Source organism: Vipera berus (assembly GCF_964194415.1).
Source record: "Vipera berus genome assembly, chromosome: 12".
Classification (NCBI taxonomy): domain Eukaryota; kingdom Metazoa; phylum Chordata; class Lepidosauria; order Squamata; family Viperidae; genus Vipera; species Vipera berus.
In genome coordinates this window covers 5648667-5671208 of record NC_138215.1, presented here as the reverse complement: position 1 = coordinate 5671208, position 22542 = coordinate 5648667, and the positions used below count along the sequence as shown (strand labels likewise).

The window sequence follows — 22542 nt, the reverse complement described above, 5'->3', positions numbered from 1 at the left end:
ACAGTATTTTTTAGCTCAGGTTTGAACTATGGGGTCTTTGGTGCTCTCTGAGCTTGGCTGTTTTCTTGCAGATGTTTTATTATCCTACTATGTAATATCATCAGCGCTAGAAGAGAAGGGCTTGAAGTGATGTTGCCTCGTTGGGTCAAGGAATGTCTGCAAGAAAACAACCAAGCTCAGAGAGCACCTAGGAACTCACAGCTACTCTGAATTATAAGAGATAATTCAGTCTGTAAAAAGATACTATTGTACACTGTTTTCCCCTTCAGTTCAACCGTGTCTAATTCTCAGAGACTGCCTGGACAAGTCCCTGCAGTTCTCTTGGCAAGGTTTTTCAGAAGTGGTTTGCTATTGACTTTTTCATAGGGCTGAGAGAGAGTGACTGGCTGAAAGTAACTCAGGTGACTTTGTGCCTCAGGTGGGGCTCAAACTCACAGCCTTCCGATTTCCAGCCTGATGCCTTCGCATTACACCAGGGGTGTCAAACTCAATTTCATTGAGGGCCGCATCAGCATTGCGGTTGCCCTCAAGGGGCCGGGTGGGTATGGCCAGGGTGGGCGTGGCCTACTGGGTGGGCGTGGCTAGAGTGCGTATGGCCTACTGGGTGGGCGTGGCCAGCTCTACATCGTTCGCATCAAGGGTACCTATGGGGGCCTGGGCAGGAGTGGGACAGATCTGAGGGTCTCTGGCAGAAGGAGGGTCTCTGGGCCAGGGCCAAGGCAGTGGGGGCCGTTCCCTCACTGTTTCCAGGATGGCTTCGTGGGCCGCATGAAACCACTTCGTGGGCCGGATCCGGCCCCCGGGCCTTGTGTTTGACATGTCTGCATTACACCAAACTGACTCTTGTTTATTGCTCAACGTCAATTTGCATTTGGGCTGTACCTAATAAGCTGAATAAACTGAATGATTTAATCTAGTGGTTTAGGAATTAGGGGCCATGAGTTCTAGTCCCACCTTAGCCATGAATATCAGCCAGGTGACTGGGCCATTTGCCAGGAGACTCTTGAGTTCCAATACAATTCCAGACAAGTGGCTGTCTTCTTAAAAGCCTCCATGATGGCGCATCCTTAACTTCTAAAGGCAAGCCGTTCCACTGGTTGATTGTTCTGTTTCTCCTTAGTTCTGGGTTGCTTCTCTCCTTGACTAGTTTCCATCCGTTGCTTCTTGTCCTGCCTTCAGGTGGTTTGGAGAATAGGTTGACCCCCTCTTCTTTGTGGCAGCTCCTTAGATATTGGAAGACTGCTATCATGTCAATCCTGGTCCTTATTTTCACTAGATTAGGCATGATGAGTTCATGCAACCATTCTTCATATGTTTTAGTCTCCAGGCCCCTAATCATCTTTGTTGTTCTTTTCTGCATTTTTGTATGTTCACTGCCTTGAGTCATTTATAAACCTTATAAAGGCAGGGGGGGGGAACCCAAATCAATCAATACAGTAATAATAATTAAATGAAATTAAATCACAATTCTAAATAATCTGGCCTTTATCCCATTTACTATAAGAGGAGACAAAGGATACACTGACAAGCTTACCAGATTCTCACATTCTATCCTACAGTAATAGTGTTCCATAATTCTTATGGTGTCTCTTTCCTGAACCAAGCCTACCTTGAAAGTTGCTGTTGGCTGTTTGGTCATCCAGCAGTTATCTGTGAAATCAATTAATCCTCAGAAGAAGGTGACCAGGAGCACCTCAAGCTGTAAACCTGACCATCTCCGGCAGCAAAGCTTCATCCCAAAAGACTTGAGAGGGCAAGATGAAAAGAAAAAAAAGACTTGGCTGCTGAAGATGGGGATGGAGACCCAGCAAGGCTCCAGTTTGTGCACGGCCTCCTGGCTCTTAAGCACCCCACGCCATGCCCCTCCCTCCGCACTCACAACCGCGATGGCTTGCCAAAAGTAGACTCTGTGCCAACCTCATCAGTGGAATGGGGTAATAAGGTCAATGTGAAAACAACTGGAAGGCACATTTCCCAGTAAACATGTGCTGAGTGAAAACAGCCCGACCTTATGTTGTCGAATCCAAACCCATTGAGTCAATTGCCAGAAAACATGATATGACCTTTCAGATTTAGTGAGCATCAGCTCCGAGAGCAGGCGGCCGTGCTCTTTTCCATTCTCCTGCTGCCCCTCAGGGCCTGAAGTCACTGGAAGTAATAACGTGGGCCTCTAAATCTGCACTCCTTTAATGAAAAAATCTATATATATACGCATGGCAGCCAGTTTGACCTGGTGGCAGATCCTCTTTCCTGTATGCTTAGCTCAATTTCTTTAAACTTAACGACCTTCTCGTGGGTACGGAGACACGGACAGGCGTAACTTGCATTGCGTTGAATATCGCTCTACGTCGCGGGGTTTCTCAGATTTCCAGTCTTGCCCTCCGTTCCTTCTCCCCTTTATTTAAAAAAATAATAATTTGCAATGGGGCAAGAGCACAGGGACCTTCAGACATTAGACTGGCCCCAGCCAGGCTGGGTTTTTGTGTGTTTTTTTTGTAAGGATTTAAAAACTTGGGTGCGTACTCTGAATTGTGTTAAGGGCCCTGCTTCCTGGCCTTTTTGCTAGTTGGTTAACTATCTCAGCTGCTGGGTGGGTTTATTCTTTGGATGTTTTAATTGTTCTATAGTTTATCATTGGTTTAACTATTACATAGTTTTACAGGGGATGCAGTGGCTCAGTGGTTTAGGATGCTGAGCTTGTCGATCAGAAGGTCGGCAGTTTGGCGGGTCGAATCCTGAGTGCCACGTAACAGAGTGAGCGCCTGTTACTCGTCCCAGCTTCTGCCAACCTAGCAGTTCGAAAGCACGTAAAAATGCAAGTAGAAAAATAGGGACCACTCCGGTGGGAAGGTAACAGCGTTCCGTGCGCCTTTGGTGTCTAGTCATGCTGGCCACATGACCACGGAGATGTCCTTGGACAAGCACTGGCTCTTCGGCTTTGAAACGGAGATGAGCACCGGCCCCTAGAGTTGGAAACGACTAGCACGCATGTGCGGGAAAACCTTAACCTTTTACCTTTACTAGTTTTACAATGGCTGACATGTTTAGAAAATGAATGAATGAATGAATGAATGAATGAATGAATGAATGAATGAATGAATGAATGAATGAATGAATGAACTCAAGATGGATAAAGGACAACCTTTCCCAAATGGGGTCCTTTCCAGATGTTGGGACCTCCATCCCCACAACCTGCTTGGCCATGACTGAAAACTCCCAGTCCAAAGATCTGAGTGAGCCCCCAAGTTGGACAACAGAATAATGGAATAATAGAGTTGGAAGGGACTTTGGAGGTCTTCTAGTCCAACCCCCTGCACAAACAGAAGACCCTATACCATTTCAGACAAGTGGTTATCCAGTCGCTTGTTAAAAGCCTCCAGTGATGGAGTGCCCACAATTTTGGAGGCAAGCTGTTCCACTGGTTGATTGTCCTAAATGTCAGAACAACTAATCAGTGGAACAGCTTGCCTTCAGAAGTTGTGGGTGCTCCATCACTGGAGGTTTTAAAGAAGAGATTGGACAGATTGTCTGGAATGGCATAGGGTCTCTGCTTGAACAGGGGTTTGGACTAGAACAGGGGTAGGCAACCTTGGCTCTTCTATGACTCATCGACTTCAACTCCCTATGCTGGCTCAGGAATTCTGGGAATTGAAGTCGATGAGTCATAAAAGAGCCAAGGTTGCCTACCCCCGGACTAGAAGGTCCCTTCCAACTCTGTTATTCTGTATCACTTTTGCTTTATTTTATCGCATACCTTGCTATGTGCTGGTTATTGACTGAAATAAAATAGCTCTGTTTCTCTTGAATTAAAAAAGGCATTTTCCCCTACTGTTAACTTCAGTTAGAAAGGCAAGAACTTGGCACAAACCCAACGCTACATCACTATTTGAATTGCCGCACCGTTGAGCGAAAGAATTTACCCGGAGCCAAAGTGAGTTGGGATGAAATACTGTGTGCCAGTCAACTGGCAGAATTAAGAGGAGAATTTCATTGGCACGCTTCCTACTATATTCTCCCTCCCTCCCAGAACTGGCACTGGAGTGGGAGTCTCATTAAGGCTTCCTGCCAAACATCTCAGTTCCACAAAACTTCCGTGATGGGAAACAGAAAGGAAAAAAATGAGCATGTTGTTGAAGAACAAGTTGGGCCAAAGTTATTTAGAATGACTATGGAGAGTCTTAATCTTCCAGGTCAAGGTTTTTTCTAAAGGCAACTGGACGTTCTTGGTATTTTCTTTGAAAATGTTTTGCTTCTCATCCAAGAAGCTTCTTTGGGTCTTAGAATGACTTAGTTTGTTGTGCAAACAAGCATACGAAAGTGAGAAGGGAGCAGGACGGAAGCTAAAAGTGTATCGAGTTCCAAATGGTGGCAAAAAGTTGTCTGGGAATCTTCAAGAAGCCACTTTTCAAACATCACATCGCTGCAAGAATTGATTGACTGATTACGTGCCATCAAATTGTTTTCAACTTTTAGTGAGCACACAGACTTTTCTCCCTGAAGATTTGTCCCTAAGCTGGTCTTTCCAGTTTCAAACAATGCACCCATCATCACTGCAACTGAGTTCCTTCACCTCTCCTCCCTTCTCTCTCCTCTTCTCTCCCCTCCATTCTCTCCTCTTTTTCCTTCCACCTTTTCCAGCATTAGAGCTTCTTCAAAGTTGGCTCTTCTCCCAATCTGTCCAAAGTATGATAATGTGAGGATTGTGTTAGCTTTTTTGGCTGCTGCCACACACTGCTGGCTCATCTTTGATTGTCCACTACTAGAACATCAAGGTCCCTTTCACAGTTACTGTTTTTGAGCCAGGTTTTGCCTAAACTGTAGTTGTACCTTTGGTTTTTCCTGCCTAAGTGTAACACCTTGCTTTTCTCCCAAATCCAAAAAGCCTGGGATTACAGTTGCTAACTTCTCCAGTGCTTCAAGAAATATTGCCATGCAAATAACAAAAATACTAATTAAGGAATCCTCTCGTACATTTGACAGAAAAGTTGAAGGTGTTTTACTAAATTGGGATTTCTTATGGAAAGGAGAACTGCTTATGGCTCACAAGCATTAATTTCACTCCGTAAACAGCTTTAGGCCTGTGAGTTTTGACATCATGTCTGATTTCCTTTGCTGATTTCAAACGCTGTCTCTGCATTAGTAGTCACATTTCATGCTCATAAAGTGAGCAGAACACCAGAGAACTTCTTTCTTAACTTTGCAATATTATTAATCATTGCCTCATTTCGACATGGAACAAACCGATTTCTAAGTATAAATAATTGGTCTCATTTCTACATCTTGACCCCCAACAGATCTCCAAATAATCTGTTTTCTCCAGGATCCAAGAATTCAGTGGGAAGCCTTCCACTGATCTCACACAAACCATTTGGAAAAAAAATGACACTTAGTTCCCTGAACTGCAATAGGCTGTTTTCCCTTTCACACTATTTTAATCAATTTTATTTCTTCTTGAGCTTAGGGCATGTGGTCAGGTTTCCCAGTGGTTTTCTGCAAACGGAGATCCCTTCATTCATTAAAAAGATACATTAATTGACTGGTTCAGAAGGATGTCCCAGGATCAATAAACTTCACAAAGTGTACATTCCAGTTCCAGCTGCCTTTGCAGGACCTTGAGAAAGAATAGGATAGGATAGGATAGGATAGGATAGGATAGGATAGGATAGGATAGGATAGGATAGGATAGGATAGGATAGGATAGAATAGAATAGAATAGAATAGAATAGAATAGAATAGAATAGAATAGAATAGAATAGAATAGAATAGAATAGAATAGAATAGAATAGAATAGAATAGAATAGAATAGAATAGAATAGGAGCTGGAAGGGACCTTGGAGGTCTTCTAGTCCAACCCCCTGCTCAAGCAGGAGAACCTATACCATCTCAGACAAGTGACTGTCTAGTCCAGACATGTCAAACACAAGGCCCGGGGGCCGGATCCGGCCCGCGAAGTGGTTTCATGTGGCCCGCGAAGCCATCCTGGAAACAGTGAGGGAATGGCCCCCACTGCCTTGGCCCTGGCCCAGAGACCCTCCTTCTGCCAGAGACCCTCAGATATTTATTTATTTATTTATTTTATTGAATTTGTATACTGCCCTATTCCCGTAGGACTCAGGGCGGTTTACAGGGCAGTTAGAACCATGAAATACAAAAATTTAAATCAAAATCAATTAAAACAATTAAATTAAATTCAAGCCCCAAAAGTAAATCTAAAACCCAATTAAATTAACAACCCCACAGTCTGGACCAAACAGCTCAAAGAGCCAGGTTTTCAGATCCCGGCGAAATGAGCGAAGGTCGGGGGCAGTCCTAAGTTCCGTGGGTAGTTGGTTCCATAGGGCAGGCGCACCCACAGAGAACGCCCTTCCCCTGGGAATAACCCGCCGGCATTCATTAACCAGTGGTACCCTGAGAAGGCCCTCCCTGTGGGGGCGCACAGGATGATGGGAAGATGATGCCGGCAGCAGATATGTCCCACTCCTGCCCAGGCCCCCATAGGCACCCTTGATGCGAACAATGTAGAGCTGGCCAGGCTCACCCAGTAGGCCATACGCACTCTAGCCACGCCCACTGGGGTAGGCCATGCCCACCCTGGCTATACCCACCTGGCCCCTTGAGGGCAACCGCAATGCTGATGCGGCCCTCAATGAAATGTGAGTTTGACACCCCTGGTCTAGTCTCTTCTTAAAAACCTCCAGTGATGGAGCACCCACAATTTCTGAAGGCAACTTCTGTTCCATTGGTTAATTGTCCTCACTGTTAGGAAGTTTCTCCTTTGGTCCCTTTCCAACCATTGTTTCCAACCATTGTTTCCAACATTAAGAAAATTTTGAATACACACAAACACCTTCTGACACCTTGCAATACTAGAGAGATTCCTTGACCACAAATTCTTGGTCCAGAATTTCTCTTGCTAAATAAGGCAGTTGTTAAATGAGTCCCAACCAATTTTATGATCTTTTCTGCCCTGGCTATTAAGTGAATCGTTGCAGTCGTTAAATCAAACAGATGGTCATTAAGTGGGTCCAGCTTCTGCCATTGCTGGTCAGAAGCCAGCTGGGAAGGTCACAAATGGTGATCACATGATCCTGGGATGCTGAAGCCATCATTATGGCTATGGAGATTCTCAGTCATCCATGTCACGGTTGTCCCAAGCTTCTTCAACCAGCAAAGCTCCAAGGGGGGCAGCAGAAAGTTCTAGTGACCTTCTATATCCAGGCATCACATGAGCCCTACAAAGGTGCATCCCAATTTAGATTTTTCTTCTCTTTCTCCATTTTATCAACGCTTATTCTTTAGTAATTCCTGAAAACTGCTAGGAAAATTATAATTTTAGGGCCTTCTAAATTTAACCCTGTGTTAAATATAGAAGGTCTCTAAGGCTTTGTCCCTAAAAACGTGTTTAATTGTGGTGCACTTAATCACCTTTTGCCAACTGACCCAATTGTCTGCATTTGTGCAACATACGAAAGCATAAACAAACCAGAGTAAGCATGTAAAAATATGCTTATCCAAAATGGGACTGAATGAAGCTTTTATTTATTTCTTTGCTTAACATGCTTTTATGTTTCCAGGTAAATACATCTCAAAGTGTTTTACAAGACAGTTATAAAATCACTTCCCTCTCCAACTATTAAAAAGTAATGGGGGGAGAAGATGCATAAAAAACAGGAGAGGTGGAAAATGGAATAATTTGTGCTCTGTTCATTCAAGATGCTTAACCAGGACAGTTAAAAACTCAGAAGCTAAATTGAAAAACAACGTGCCTTCCTGTGGATTAGAATGCAACGGAAAATCTTGTGCCAATTCAGAAAACTGGTCACTTTAGTAACTTACTTAAGCATGTTGCACGAAAGCATGCACAAAATCTACAAAACAATCTTTGGTTAATCTCAGGAGATGCAACAGCATTTGCTTTATGTAATGGATGCAGCAGCTAGTCGTGTTAGGATTGTTCCTGGCAAACATTTCCCAAGTTTTAGCTTTTAATAGGCTTTCAAAAAAAGAGGGATAGCGCCAACATCACAGGAGTGATAGTAGCGCTTTATATGGCACTGGTGAGGCCACGCTTGAAATACTCTGTCTGGTTCTGGTCGCCACGATACAAAAAAGATGCCAAGGCCCTAGAAAACGTGCCGAAAAGAGGAATAAAGATGATGAAGGGCCTGGAGGCTAAAACATATGAAGAAGAGTTGAGGGAGCTAGGTACGTATGTCTAATGGAGAAACGATTTAGGGAAGGAATGATAGCAGTCTTCCAATAACGGAGAGGAGGGGATCAATCTATTTTCCAAAGCCCCTGAAGACGAGACAAGAAATAGCAGGTGGAAGATCACCAAAGAGAGATCCAAACTAAAACTAAGGAGAATTTTATTTTTTTTTTTTACAGTGAGAACAACAAATCAGTGGAATGGCTTGGCTTTCACAAGTTGTGGGTGCTCCGTCACTGGAGGCTTTCAAGAAAAGATTGGGCAGCCATTTATCTGGGATACTATAAGGTCTCCTGCCCTGGGCAGGGGGATGGACTAGCACCCCCAAATCCCCTCCAGCTCTGTGATTCTATGAATTATATTCCCATAACCGGAATCCTAATCTCATTTGTTCAAATTGGAAAAAAGTGTGGGGGGGAAGTCCTTTATTTAAGCCTAGAGACCAACTAAGTACATTTCTTTTGGGGCCAAATACAGAATATTTTCCAGAGGCCAAGTTGCGTTCATGGCTAGTGAGTTGCTGATGACTATCCCACCAACATATGCAGACAGTCCTCAACTTACAAGGGTTCATTTAGTGACTGTTCAAAGTTACAACAGCATTTTTAAAAAGTTGCTGTTTTTCACATTTATGACTGTTGCAGTCTCCCCATGATCACACAATCAAAACTCACTCGTATTTGTGACGGTTGTAGTGTCCCGAGGTCCTATGATGCCCTTTTGCAGCCTTCTGATAAGCAAATCCACGGGGGAAGCTGGATTCTCTTAACAACCATGTTGCTTCCTGAACAACTGCACTGATTCGCTTAAGAACTGCAGCAAGAAAGCTGGTGAGATGGGGCAACGCTCACTTAATGACTGCCTTGCTTAGCAGCAGAAAGTTTGGGCTCAGATGTTGGTCATAAATTGAGGACTTAGCTGCACAAGCTTAAAGATAGCCATTGTTTCAAAAGAGAGCAGGCTTTCTTTGCGAAAATTGGCGCAATCTTCTGCTAGTCAATGAATCAGATTTATGGGTATCTGTCAGCCGCCCTGTTGCTTTCTTAATCAGATGTCACCCCAAAGGCACCCGCTGCAATTAGAGATGAGATATGGAGGTTGGGGAGGGGGGAGGAAAATGTCACAACCCCTCGAATCATCACGGCAGTGGTTCGTTCTGCGATCGCCACTTAAGCACTCGGTTCTTCCGGTAACATGACATTTGCTAAAGACAAAACCTCCCTTGCAATTCTCCGCAGTCCCATATACAGTGTTGCCATGAAAGCTCAAGAAAAGGCCATATTTATCCCCCGGGATGCTGCACTATAATAATATGACATTTTGTCACAAATTAATTTCAAGCCGTGGTAATATCCTCGACTTGAAAGAGGAGCTTCATTCGGAAAGGTGATTCGGAGGACTGGAGGAACCTGCCATCTCGCTAGGCTGAGCCAAAATACTTGCCAATTGGCCGTGAAAACTTTTTCAATAGTTTTCCTGTAGAAAAGCATCCTTTTCTGATAGATGGGTTGAACTGAAAGCCCAGATCCTGGTTGGACAAGAGTTTGGGTGAGATGCTCCTTTGCTTCCAAATGTGTCCACAGGTGGAAAATGATGTCCATCCAAGGTGGCTGGACCTGAGGCCGGAGAGAGAGAGAGAGAGAGAATTTGAGCGTCATTCCCAAACTCTGACAACTATATGGGTAATCCTCGACTTATGATCACAATTGAGTCCAACATTTCTGTTGCTAAGTAAAACATTTGTTAAGTGAGTTTTGCCACATTTTACGGCCTTCCTTGCCACGGTTATTAAGTGAGGAACCGTAGTTTTTAAGTTAGTCACATGGATTGCCCATTGACTTTGCTTGTCAGAAGGTTACAAGAGATGATCACGTGACTCTGGGACACTGCTGCCGTCGTAAATATGAACCAGTTGCCCTCTGAGCTTGGTTGTTTTCTTGAAGACATTTCATTACCCAGCTAATTAACTTATTCATGCACTGAAGATGTTACCTAACCAGACAATGAAGCATCTGCAAGCATACCACCAAGCTCAGAGAGCACCAAGGACTCCACAATTCAACCCTGAACTACACATACTCTCTTTTATTCAACAAGAATTTGGTGCATTGCACCTCCATTGTTTCCCACAGGTTGAAGTACTCCTAGTACTTCTGAGAGGGACCCACAATTCAGAAAGAGCTTCCCTACTGTAATCTCCTTCATGTAATGACACACACACACACACACACACACACACACACAAAACATCAAGTGTGCACGTTGAATTTCTTCTCAGCTGAATTGGCCTTCATGGGTATCTGTAAAGAATGAACAAACCTATTTCTAGGGCAACCAAACATCCTCGCAACAAGAAATTAATTGCCAAGAATGGTTAATATGACAGGAGACTACATAAAACCCTATTATATTTCTTTGTGATTCTATTCAGTAGTGTATACTATTGCTACACTCAAAGGCCAGGGCGATCTCCCAGGGTAAATTGCTACATTAGTTTGACATTTCTGGCTCCAATTAACCTTACATTTGAGCTATTTTCTGAGAGATTTTTTTTCCCCCTCGTCGGAATTTGTGAGAAGGTTAGATGTTCACCCTCCCGATGCCATTAGAATTGTTCATATACAAGCTCACGGATAAGCTACAAAGATCTTTCTCTACTCACACCAGGTAAAAGTGTTAAATCTTGTATAAACGAGGCTGAAAACATCAGCCACCCTTTTTGACCTCCAGCGCAACTCCCTTGTAGCATCACAAGCAACTCAACCTGAGAAAGGGTTGCAGGAATCGGGTATGTCTAGTTTAATGAAGAGAAGGACGAGGGGGAACATGATAGCAGTGTTCCAGTATCTCAGGGGCTGCCCCAAAGAAGAGGGAGTCAAGCTATTCTCCAAAGCGCCAGAAAGCAAGTCAAGAAGCAACGGATGGAAACTAACCAAGGAGAGAAGCGACCTAGAACTAAGGAGAAACTTCCTAACAGTGAGGACAATTAACTAGTAGAACAGAGGTTGCCTTCATCACTGGAGGTTTTTAAGAAAAGACTGGTCAGCCAACTGTCTGAAATGGTATAGGGTCTCCTGCTTGAGCAGGGGGTTGGACTAGAAGACCTCCAAGGTCCCTTCCAACTGTGTTATTCTGTTATTTTTGCAAATGCAGCTGAATCTATTTTACTATGCATGTCACTTTTGAAAGCAGCTGCCACATGCTTTGTTCCTTACCAAACCCCTATGTAACATCCTAGTCTATTAAGTTCTGTTAAAGTTGTTAAATCTTGTATTTTCCATAAAGGCATCTTGATCTATATTATTGGATACGAATGGCTGCTGCTGAAAACACTTTGTTACATCCTAGGCAATTTATGTAGGAATTAGTCTTACAACACAGAACATTGCATGCCCGCTAAAGCAGGAATGACAGATGAAAAAAAAACTGTCAATTTCAATTTCTCTCCATTTCTCCATTTGTTAAGTATTTTAAGTGTAATGTTGTCGTGCTTCAAATGTGTGCATTATATTTAAACATTGATATATATTCCAGGCCCTGCATTTTTGTCCAGTTTTGCCTATGAGGCCTTTCTTTTTCCAGACAAAGCTCTCAAATATAATGCATTTCTTAAAATATATTTTAGAATGGAGGTCTGCATTTTTATAAGAGCTTTATTGTAAACCATGGGAAAGATTATTGGCAAACCTCATTATTAAATTCATAGAAAATTTATTTATTTAAATTGAATGTTTGGTAATTGCCAATCAACCATTAATATGGTATCAATAACAAAAGAAAATAATATATATTTATATCTATTAAAACCACTTGAATCTGGGTGCCAGAAATAGCTAGTTCATACATCATGTTTACATTATGGTTGCATGATTTTTTTTGACCCAGTATGGAAGCAGATCACCTTATTTGGATATTTATTTCTTTCACTTTCTCTCTTCCCTCTCTCTTCCCTTCCTTTTTTTCCTCCTCCCTCCCTCCCTCTTTTCTTTTTTCTTTCTTTTCTCTCCTCTCCCTCTTTCCTTCCTTCATTTTCCTCCCCTCCTTCCTTCCCTTTCTTTCTCTCTCCTTCCTTCCTTCCTCCCTCCCTCTCCTTCCTTCCTTCCTTCCTTCCCTCCCTCCCTCCCTCTCCTTCCTTCCTTCCCTTTCTTTCTTTCTTTCTCTCTCTTTCTCTTTCTTTCTTTCTTTCTTTCTTTCTTTCTTTCTTTCTTTCTTTCTTTTCTTTCTATATCTGCTGTTGCTGTTGGTGACACAGTCTTGTCTTTCATGGATTTCCTTTGCCTGAGTCCCAATCCGTTCTCACCCAGCTTCACTTTCTCCAGATAAATCCTGGGCAGAGCTAAGTAGCTTTTACTGAATACATCAGAACTGCATGCAATATGTAATACAGTAAATCACCCAACAGAATGCCAGAACTGAAGTTTTTACACCATGACCATGTCTCTCAATCATGCACAACAGAGTGCTACTAACATCTGTCTGTGGCAACTTCTTATTCTCTGAAGTATCACGTCTGGTCTGAACAAATTGGAAGACTAAGCTAAGAGGAACAAAAATCTCCTTCAACTAGGAAAAATTACCCTCAGGTGACTTTGGGCCATTCCGTCTCTCTCTTAGCCCAATCTACCTCACAGGGTTGTTGGAGGGAAAATAAGAGGAAGATGCGTTTGGGCAGGTCTACGTTACAAATAATTCAATAATTGACCAGTGGAACAGCTTGTCTTCAGATATCGTTGGCGCTCCATCACTGGAGGCTTTTAAGAAGAGATTGGACAGCCAATGATCTGAAATGCTTATAGGGTCTCCTGCTTGAGCAGGAGTTGGCTAGAAGACCTCCAAGGTCCCTTCCAACTCTGTTATTTTGTTATGGGATACAAACAAGTTATTGACCACTTAGGAAAGGTTCAGAGGACAGTGACAAAGATGATACAAGGCCTTGAGGAACTTAAGACATTCAGCCTGATGGAAAAATGATTGATGAGAGACATGGTGTCTCGATGCTGTAGGCTATCCAGAGTTGTTTCATTATGAGATAGATAGATAGATAGATAGATAGATAGATAGATAGATAGATAGATAGATAGATAGATAGATAGATAGATAGATAGGCAGGCAGGCAGGCAGGCAGGCAGGCAGGCAGGCAGGCAGGCAGGCAGGCAGGCAGGCAGGCAGACAGACAGAGACGCAGGCAGGCAGGCAGGCAGACAGACAGAAAGACAGACAGACAGACAGATAGGCAGGCAGGCATGAAGGCAGGCAGGCAGGCAGACGGTAGCAGTGGTAAAGTACATAAAGAGAAGCCACAAAGAACTCATTCCGGCACACTTTTCCATTGCCACAGAAATAAGGGATATAAGTTGCAGCTATAAATATTTTCTTGACATTTAAAACTTTCTGATGTTTAAGATCTTTGCCACAGCGGAAAATTCCACCTCCAGAGATTTTGGATTGACTTTTCCGGACTCCTTAAGGACAAGTGTCTGGCAACCGGGGGAAGTGGATAGTGAATTCTTTGATCTACAGAAGCATCCAGGAGACACACAGATCATCTAGTAATGTGATGCCGTTCATTTAGCAACTGCTCAAAGTTACAAAGGCACTGAAAAAAAGTGACTTACAATTGATCCTCACCTTTACAACCACCACAACAATGCTATGGTCACGTATCAAAATTCAGGCCCTTGGCAGCTGGTATGTATTGATGTATTTAAAGAGCCGTGGTGGAAGAGCAGTATTGCAGGCTGACTCTGCGTTCCCACCGCCAGGAGTTCGATCCTAACCTAACGGCTCAAGGTTGACTCAATCTTCCATCCTTTCAAGGTTGGTGAAACAAGGACTTAGACTGATTATATGCTGACTCTGTAAACCGCTTAGAGAGGGCTGTAAAGCACTATGAAGCGATATGTAAGTCTAACTTACAGTAAGAGCCTTGGTGGAGCAGTGGGCTAATGCCTCCTTAAGTAACACCAGCTGCCTGCAATTAGTGCAGGTTCGAGTCCCACCAGGCTCAAGGTTGACTCAGCCTTCCATCCTTCCGAGGTAGGTAAAATGAGGACCCAGATTGTTGGGGGCAATAAGCTGACTTTGTAATAATGCCGCTTGGGGTGTGTGCGAAAGTCCTAATAAGCAGGCATATACATAGAATGAAGGCTACTGCTAAGCTTGTAAGCCGCCCTGAGTCTTCGGAGAAAGGGCGGGATATAAATGGAATTAAAAAAAATAATAACTGCTATTGCTATTGCTAATAACGGTTGCACTGTCCCAGGGTCACGTAAATGGCCATCAGCAACCTTCCCAGCTTCCAACAAGCAAAGTCAACAATTTATTGTCATCCCGCCATAAATCAGAAGAGGGGAGGAATCTGGGGAAGTCTGAGCTGGAGAGAAGAAAGTGCAATATGGGGGGGGGGGGGGAGAGAGAGAGAGAGAGAGAAGCTGACGGGAACCAGAGGTATCAAAACAGGATGAACCAGCCACCAAGGACGCCTGGCTGCCAAACGAAATGTGAAACTCCTTCAGGAAGCACCCAGTTTCAATGTGGTTCCCAAAATATCAAACCGGGATGCTACTGGAGCCTGTTGCATGGGGTCAAGGGAGGAGTGCCAGGGAAAGGGGAAAATTGTGACCTTTTGCAAGGGAATAGTTCTGATCTAGCCTTCGCTGCAACCATTTGCCTTTATTAAAAGAACCTACCACTTCGACCAAATGGGAGTCGAGGGTCTGTCTTTCTTTCCTAAGGATCTGAGTCGGGCAGATCTGACAGAAGTCAGATTCACTTAACGGCTTCAGTGATTCACTTAGCAGCTGTGGCCAAAAAAGGGTCCTAAAATCTGGAACTCATTTAACAACTGCCAAACTTAGCAATGGAAATTCTGGGATTTATAAGTTGAGGGCCACCTGTGCATTCTTCCTCGTTCCCCACCTTCTAACTGCTTTCTCACTACGATCCGGTTTCCTCAATGTATGCAAAAGAATAATGACTGGGGCAAAGCCAGATTATTGCCATTTCAAGATCTGAATGTGCTTCTGCCAGTTCTAAATCTATATCTTTGCCCTTTGCCTGGCATTTTGCAAAGATGCAGCCAGAGAAAAGGCCAAGGAGACACAAATAAGGAAACAGAGAAAGCGGAATTTTCTCACACAGAAGAGTTCTCAAGATGCAGTTCATTTTCCCACAACACCCAGGTATTGTAGACAGTGGTGCCTCAATACTCACTGTTTGTTGGGTTTCGGAAGGCGCAATGAGTACCAACAACACTGATGACCAAATACATTTTTCCCATAAGGAATACAAGCAGTCCTCAACTTACGATCACAATTTTATGTGGCTAAGTGAGTCAGTTGTTAAGTGAGTTTTGCCCCACTTTACAACTTTTCTTCCCACAGTCATTAAGTGAATCACCACAGATGTTAAATTAGTGACAAGGTTGTGAAGTGAATCTGGCTTCCCCATCGACTTTGCTTGTCAGAAGGTCACAAAAGGGAATCACGTGATCCCAGGACACCGCAGCCGTCATAAAAATGAGTCAGTTGCCAAGCATCCAAATGTAGATCATGTGACCATGGGGATGTCGCAACGGGCATCAGTGTGAAAAATGGTCATAAGTCGGTTTTTTCAGTGCCGTAACTTTGAATGGTCACTAAATGAACTGTTGTAAGTTGAGGACTACTTCTAATGTGGTGAGTCACGAGGCAGCTGGCAACGACAAGCTGTAGCTTATGTGCTGAGTACCAAACAAACAATGAGTACCAGGACAAAGTTTTCATGTCAAAATGCATTGAGTACCAAGTTTGATGAGTTAATAGAATAGAATAGAATAGAATAGAATAGAATAGAATAGAATAGAATAGAATAGAATAGAATAGAATAGAATAGAATAGAATAGAATAGAATAGAATAGAATAGAATAGAAAATATGGAGTGGAGTGGAGTGGAGTGGAGTGGAATGGAATAGAATAGAATAGAATAGAATAGAATAGAATAGAATAGAATAGAATAGAATAGAATAGAATAGAATAGAATAGAATAGAATAGAATAGAATAGAATAGAATAGAATAGAATAGAATAGAAAATATGGAGTGGAGTGGAGTGGAGTGGAGTGGAGTGGAATGGAATGGAATGGAATGGAATAGAATAGAATAGAATAGAATAGAATAGAATAGAATAGAATAGAATAGAATAGAATAGAATAGAATAGAATAGAATAGAATAGAATAGAATAGAATAGAATAGAATAGAATAGAATAGAATAGAATAGAATAGAATAGAATAGAAAATATGGAGTGGAGTGGAGTGGAGTGCAGTGGAGTGGAGTGGAATAGAATAGAATAGAATAGAATAGAATAGAATAGAATAGAATAGAATAGAATAGAATAGAATAGAATAGAATAGAATAGAATAGAATAGAATAGAATAGAATAGAATAGAATAGAATAGAATAGAATAGAATAGAATAGAATAGAAAATATGGAGTGGAGTGGAGTGGAGTGGAGTGGAGTGGAGTGGAGTGGAATGGAATAGAATAGAATAGAATAGAATAGAATAGAATAGAATAGAATAGAATAGAATAGAATAGAATAGAATAGAATAGAATAGAATAGAATAGAATAGAATAGAATAGAATAGAATAGAATAGAATAGAATAGAATAGAAAATATGGAGTGGAGTGGAGTGGAGTGGAGTGCAGTGGAGTGGAGTGGAATAGAATAGAATAGAATAGAATAGAATAGAATAGAATAGAATAGAATAGAATAGAATAGAATAGAATAGAATAGAATAGAATAGAATAGAATAGAATAGAATAGAATAGAATAGAATAGAATAGAATAGAATAGAATAGAATAGAATAGAAAATATGGAGTGGAGTGGAGTGGAGTGGAGTGGAGTGGAATGGAATAGAATAGAATAGAATAGAATAGAATAGAATAGAATAGAATAGAATAGAATAGAATAGAATAGAATAGAATAGAATAGAATAGAATAGAATAGAATAGAATAGAATAGAATAGAATAGAATAGGAGTTACGAAAGAATGGAATGGAATGGAATGGAATGGAATGGAATGGAATAGAATAGAATAGAATAGAATAGAATAGAATAGAATAGAATAGAATAGAATAGAATAGAATAGAATAGAATAGAATAGAACAGAATAGAATAGAAAATATGGAGTGGAGTGGAGTGGAGTGGAGTGGAGTGGAGTGGAGTGGAATGGAATGGAATAGAATAGAATAGAATAGAATAGAATAGAATAGAATAGAATAGAATAGAATAGAATAGAATAGAATAGAATAGAATAGAATAGAATAGAATAGAATAGAATAGAATAGAATAGAATAGAATAGAATAGAATAGAAAATATGGAGTGGAGTGGAGTGGAGTGGAGTGGAATGGAATGGAATAGAATAGAATAGAATAGAATAGAATAGAATAGAATAGAATAGAATAGAATAGAATAGAATAGAATAGAATAGAATAGAATAGAATAGAATAGAATAGAATAGAATAGAAAATATGGAGTGGAGTGGAGTGGAATGGAATGGAATAGAATAGAATAGAATAGAATAGAATAGAATAGAATAGAATAGAATAGAATAGAATAGAATAGAATAGAATAGAATAGAATAGAATAGAATAGAATAGAATAGAATAGAATAGAATAGAATAGAATAGAATAGAAAATATGGAGTGGAGTGGAGTGGAGTGGAGTGGTGTGGAGTGGAGTGGAGTGGAGTGGAATGGAATGGAATGGAATAGAATAGAATAGAATAGAATAGAATAGAATAGAATAGAATAGAATAGAATAGAATAGAATAGAATAGAATAGAATAGAATAGAATAGAATAGAATAGAATAGAATAGAATAGAATAGAATAGAATAGAATAGGAGTTACGAAAGAATGGAATGGAATGGAATGGAATGGAATGGAATGGAATGGAATAGAATAGAATAGAATAGAATAGAATAGAATAGAATAGAATAGAATAGAATAGAATAGAATAGAATAGAATAGAATAGAATAGAATAGAATAGAATAGAATAGAATAGAATAGAATAGAATAGAATAGAAAATATGGAGTGGAGTGGAGTGGAATGGAATGGAATGGAATAGAATAGAATAGAATAGAATAGAATAGAATAGAATAGAATAGAATAGAATAGAATAGAATAGAATAGAATAGAATAGAATAGAATAGAATAGAATAGAATAGAATATATGGAGTGGAGTGGAGTGGAGTGGAGTGGAATGGAATGGAATGGAATGGAATGGAATGGAATAGAATAGAATAGAATAGAATAGAATAGAATAGAATAGAATAGAATAGAATAGAATAGAATAGAATAGAATAGAATAGAATAGAATAGGAGTTACGAAAGAATGGAATGGAATGGAATGGAATAGAATAGAATAGAATAGAATAGAATAGAATAGAATAGAATAGAATAGAATAGAATAGAATAGAATAGAATAGAATAGAATAGAATAGAAAATAGGACTTTTGTTGTCACTTTAAATGTACACTAATTAGCATACATTAAAATGAAATTTTCTTGCATGCACTTGAGTACCAAGCTACCACTGTACTTTCATTGCTCTATCCTCACCCCCTATTCAGCTCTGAAACACTTCAGACCAAGATATTTAGCATAAACAAAATGTTATGTAACACATATAGTTCCAACACAGATCTATAAAGGGAAAGTCTTCTAAAATTGAAAGCATCTTTCAGCGTCTTATAGCATCAAGGCAAATAAATCCCAAAAAGCCAATTCAGTCCTGAGCTGCATCAACTGGGGGACAACATCAAGATGACGGGAAGTGATAGTATCACTTTACCTGAAATGGTATAGGGTTTCCTGCCTGAGCAGGGGGTTGGACTAGATGACCTCCAAGGTCCCTTCCAACTTCTTATTATTATTATTATTATTATTATTATTATTATTATTATTATTATTATTATTATTATTATTATTATTAATTATTATTATTAATTATTATTATTATTATTATCCTGCACGAATGAAGCCACACTTGGAAGAATGCAAATGGTTCGGCCCACCACGATACAAAAAAAAGACGCCGAGACCCTAGAAAAGAGTGCAGAGAACAGCAAGAAAGACGATTAGGGGTCTGGAGGCTAAACTGAATGATGGCCAATTGAGGGGTAGGCAACCTCAGCCCAGGGGTAGGCAACCTCAGCTCTTTTATGACTCGTGGACTTCAACTCCCAGAATTTCTGAGCCAGCCTGGCTCAGCTTGGAAACCTCTCCCTTTCCCCTCAGCATAGCTGGCTCAGGAATTCTGGGAGTTGAAGTCCACGAGTCATAAAAGAGCCGAGGTTGCCTACCCCTGGCCTATCCTATCCAAGAGAAGGATTAGCATGGACCTGCCCTTCCAGTATTTGAGAGGCTGTCACAGAGGAGAAAGAAATCAACTTATTCTCCAAAGCACCAGAAGCAATGGGTGGAAGATCGTTAAAGAGAGATTCAACCTAGAATTAAAAATAAATTAACTGACAGTGAGAACAATTAGTCAGTGGAAAGGCTTGCCTCCAGAAGTTGTGGGTGCTCCATCACTGGAGGTTTTCAAGAATAACAGTGTTGGAAGGGGCCTTGGAGGTCTTCTAGTCCAACCCCCTGCTTAAGCAGGAGACGTATACAATTCCGGATAAAAAGCTGCCCAGTCTCTTCTTAAAAACCTCCAGGGATGGAGCACCCACAACTTCTGGAAGGAAGCCGTTCCACTGATTAATTGTTATCACTGTCGGGAAATTTCTCCTTAGTTCTAGGTTGCTTCTCTCCTTCAGGTGCTTTGGAGAATAGCTTGACTCCCTCTTCTTTGTGGCAACCCCTTAGCTATTGGAATACTGCTATCATGTCACCCCTAGTTCTTCTTCTCATTAAACTAGACATCCCCAATTCCTGAAACTATTCTTCCTATGTTCCAGCCTCAGCTATTTGTCCGGAATGGTAGAGGGTCCCTTGCTTGAGCTAGATTGGACTAGAAGACCACTAAGGCCCCTTTCAGTGCTATTAGTCTACGTTTTATGTTTTACTAACTCCAAATTGGTTAGATTTCTGAAATTGGCCAAGGTAACCTAGGTATCCAACTGCAATAAACTCCCTTATTCAAGGTAGACCACAAGCATCTTCCGCACCTTGAATTTAATTACTGTTATACTTTTTTCAAATATATAGCATGCTTAAATGTGTGTTATGTATGTGTATACTTTTGAGAGCAAGCAACAAAATTTCATTTTTAATGTGCCACAGTAAAAAATGACAATAAAGGTCTATCTATCTATCTATCTATCTATCTATCTATCTATCTATCTATCTATCTATCTATCTATCCACCTATTTACCTAGATATCCATCCATCCATCCTTCCACCCACCCGTCTGTCTGTCTGTCTGTCTGTCTGTCTGTCTATCTATCTATCTATCTATCTATCTATCATTTGTCTGTCTGTCTATCTAATGCTGAGGCATACTTGATGCAATGTCTACCTTTGATCACCAGGTGCTATGCCGAAACGGCAAAAGTAAGATAGCACAGAGCAGCAAACATTATTTTATTCAATATGTTTAAGATGTGTTTAATATATTGCATGCAGATCAAACAAGAAAACACTCTTGCGAGCAGAGGGGAAAAAAGTTCACGGCCTCTATAGGGGGGAGTAGGAAATTAAATAAATTCAAATAAAGTGCAATAGCACCACTCTGTGGCCAAAATAAAAAGTTCGTCCTTTTCCTATCCCTTTAAAAGCAGGAGATATCAACGTTTTTCAGAACAAGGATTTTTTTTTCTCAAGCTAATGAACGGGGTGGTTTTTGCCTGATCTAAGATCACCTAAAACTAATACCATGTCCGCATAATACAATTAACGACTTGCCACCAGATCATGCCAAGGACTGAAGTCTTCAAAACCTTTCGATGAATTTAGTTTTGATTTTCAAAATAACTTCAGAGCAAGAATCTCCTCTGAATGAATCTATACTAAGCCACCTCCATTTTTATAGTTCCCTCCTAGTACGTTTTAGGTTAATTATCCATCCTAGTGGCTTATTTTACTTTAAATTTCTTCAGACTGGATGGAACTTAAGACGTTTGTGCTCCTGCTGTTTGGCTGATTAGCAGACCTGATGAACTTACAAAGCCATGCCAGCTCAGTTTATAACATCATTAATTACCATGGTTTCACTACCTTGAGTTCCAGATACATTTGCATTCTTTTTTTCCTTTTCCTTTTTTTTTTTGAGATTCACAAAAGCCTACTAATCCACTGTCCTCTGTTCCCCAGATCAGAAGTGTTCATTCTTCCTACAAAGTACTTAATGGTTGGCTAGATCATTGCTAACAATCAGGATGTGTCTTAGAAGAATAATCAAATCTGTCGTGAGACCTAGACTCCTTTCTGTCAATGATTATCTAATTCTTCCCAGAACAAGTGACCCATCCAGTGATCCCAAATTACATTCTTTAAGGGGTGAGAAAAGGAGGGGGGGTAGAGAAAAAGCGGTGACACCCACCTGGCCCCCTGAGGGCAACCGCAATGCTGATGTGGCCCTCAATGAAATTGAGTTTGACACCCCTGATCTAGAGTGATCTTTGATCAACTAAAAAAAATTGGAAGATGAAAATTAACCGATTGCTATGAGAACCCAGGAAGCTATTGAAACTTTTACAGGTAGTCCTTGACTTACAACCATTCATTTAGTGGCCCTTCAAAGTTATACCAGCACTGGAAAAAGTGACTTATGACCATTTTTCACCCTTATGGCCTTTGTCATCTCCCCATGATCACACGAGCAAAATTTAGATGCTTGGCAACTGCGGGTCAACTTATTACAACCTTCCAACAAGCAATGGGGAAGCCAGATTCACTTAACAACCATGCTGCTAACAGCTGCAGTGATTCACTTAACTCCTGTGGCAAGGAAGGTCATAACATGGGGCAAAAGCCACACAACAAATGTCTCGCTTAGCGACATAAATGTTGGGCTCAGTAGTGGTCATAACTCGAAGACTGGATACAAGGCAGGATACAAATAAATAAGTGCAGGATTTAAAATGAAAATCATCCAAGAATTTCATTTTAGGGATTCCTTTCTATTTAAATACCCTTTAAAACTATTTTATCGTTTATTGATTTGTCGCATTTATTGGCCGTCCATCTCATAGCAATCAATTCTGGGCGGCTTCTAACATTATTTATTTTATTTATTTATTTTTGGGACTTATATGCCGCCCTATCTCCCGAAGGACTCAGGGCGGCTAACAACAATAAAATACAACGATACAAAAGTTAAAAAGAATTAACAGCCCCAATAA

General features: G+C 40.9%; 1 protein-coding gene across 2 annotated transcripts in view; it reads right to left on the bottom strand.

Annotated features, from left to right (window-relative positions):
- Positions 1 to 7818: 7818 nt before the first annotated feature.
- The window catches only part of LOC308673687 (protein FAM169B-like), a 65798-nt gene continuing 51074 nt past the window's right edge, over positions 7819 to 22542 (bottom strand). For both annotated transcript variants that reach the window (XM_081337576.1, XM_081337578.1), the window contains one exon: positions 7819 to 9825. In XM_081337576.1, coding sequence (XP_081193702.1) covers positions 9475 to 9825 — 351 coding nt within the window. In that variant the 3' untranslated portion in view covers positions 7819 to 9474. The remainder of the gene's footprint in view (positions 9826 to 22542) is intronic.